The sequence below is a fragment of the Bison bison genome, unplaced genomic scaffold, assembly GCF_000754665.1.
Source record: "Bison bison bison isolate TAMUID 2011002044 unplaced genomic scaffold, Bison_UMD1.0 scf7180017862692, whole genome shotgun sequence".
In the NCBI taxonomy this organism is placed as follows: Eukaryota; Metazoa; Chordata; class Mammalia; order Artiodactyla; family Bovidae; genus Bison; species Bison bison.
This window is the reverse complement of record NW_011493264.1, coordinates 380844-381884: the sequence shown is the minus strand read 5'-3', so window position 1 is coordinate 381884 and position 1041 is coordinate 380844. Positions and strand designations below refer to the sequence as shown.

The 1041-nt window shown below is 64.1% G+C and overlaps 1 protein-coding gene across 1 annotated transcript in view; it reads right to left on the bottom strand.

Moving 5' to 3' along the window:
* The window catches only part of D2HGDH (D-2-hydroxyglutarate dehydrogenase), a 26363-nt gene that overhangs the window by 11701 nt on the left and 13621 nt on the right, over positions 1-1041 (bottom strand). Inside the window, exon 7 of the mRNA XM_010832891.1 lies at positions 678-821. Within this exon, the coding sequence (XP_010831193.1) occupies positions 678-821 (144 nt within the window). The remainder of the gene's footprint in view (positions 1-677; positions 822-1041) is intronic.

Sequence of the window (1041 nt, the reverse complement as noted above, 5' to 3'; positions counted from 1 at the left end):
GTGAGGGTCTGGAAAAGTGGAGGGTCCCAGGGGCCTCCCCACCCCCACCCCAAGGGACCCTCCACTTTTCCAGACCCTCACACATAGAGAAGACACCACGTAGGGCCCTCACCAGCACCCAGCCCCCGTGGAGCCCTGGTCCTGGACTTGCAGCCTCCAGAAAGGGGAAAATCGGTGCCCTTGCCGAGGGCTGCGGCTCTGTGGGGGCGGCCTGGGAGGAGACCAGGCCCACTTCCTCCGGTCAGTCTCAGGGAGCGAGAGCGCCAGCACCTGCAGCTGTGCGGGTTCACACAGATGCACACAGCATGCAGGCCCAAGAACCAGGTGTGACGAGCTCATCGGCTCAGTCGGAACAAGCTGGCTGAGCTCTGGTGGCTGGCACGTTGTAGGGGGACACTTCTCCCAGCTGAGGAGCCGGTGGAGGGTCCTGACTGCGTCTGGCTGTTCCAGAGACCCCGGGGCTCCAGCACAACTGTCAGCATCTGACCCAGCTCTGCAGGGGAAGGGCCCTCAGGGAGAACCCTGCCCTCAACAGCGACGGGGACACCAGAACCGCCGCACTCCCTGCCACCTCTACTCCACGGATGGGCTGGAGGCCTGGCACCTTCCATCAGCCCACACGCCAAACGGCGCCAAAGGTGAGGTGGGCGCTGCCCACAGGCAGGCAGGGACAGTACCTTGCACGGGGCAGGAGAGACCGAGGTGGAGCCTGACCAGCTTCATGCACTCAGCATCCATGAACTCAAACGCAGACAGGATCTCGCCCAGCATTGCCCTGCAGGTGCGGAAGGTCTGCAGAACTTCAGCAAAGCCCGGACAGCCTGCAACGGGCGCGGTGAGAGGACAGGCAGACTGGCATGCAGGCACCAGGCCTCGCCACAGGCAACCCGAGCCCGCCCTTCAAGCAGCAAAACCAACCTGCCCGGCCAACGGCCACTTGGAAAGTCACAAACACGTGGCCAGAAACCGGCCCCTCGGGAAGCAACTTGGCCGTGTCTCTATGACACCCTGGGCCCCGCAAGCCATTCAGGGCATACTTCC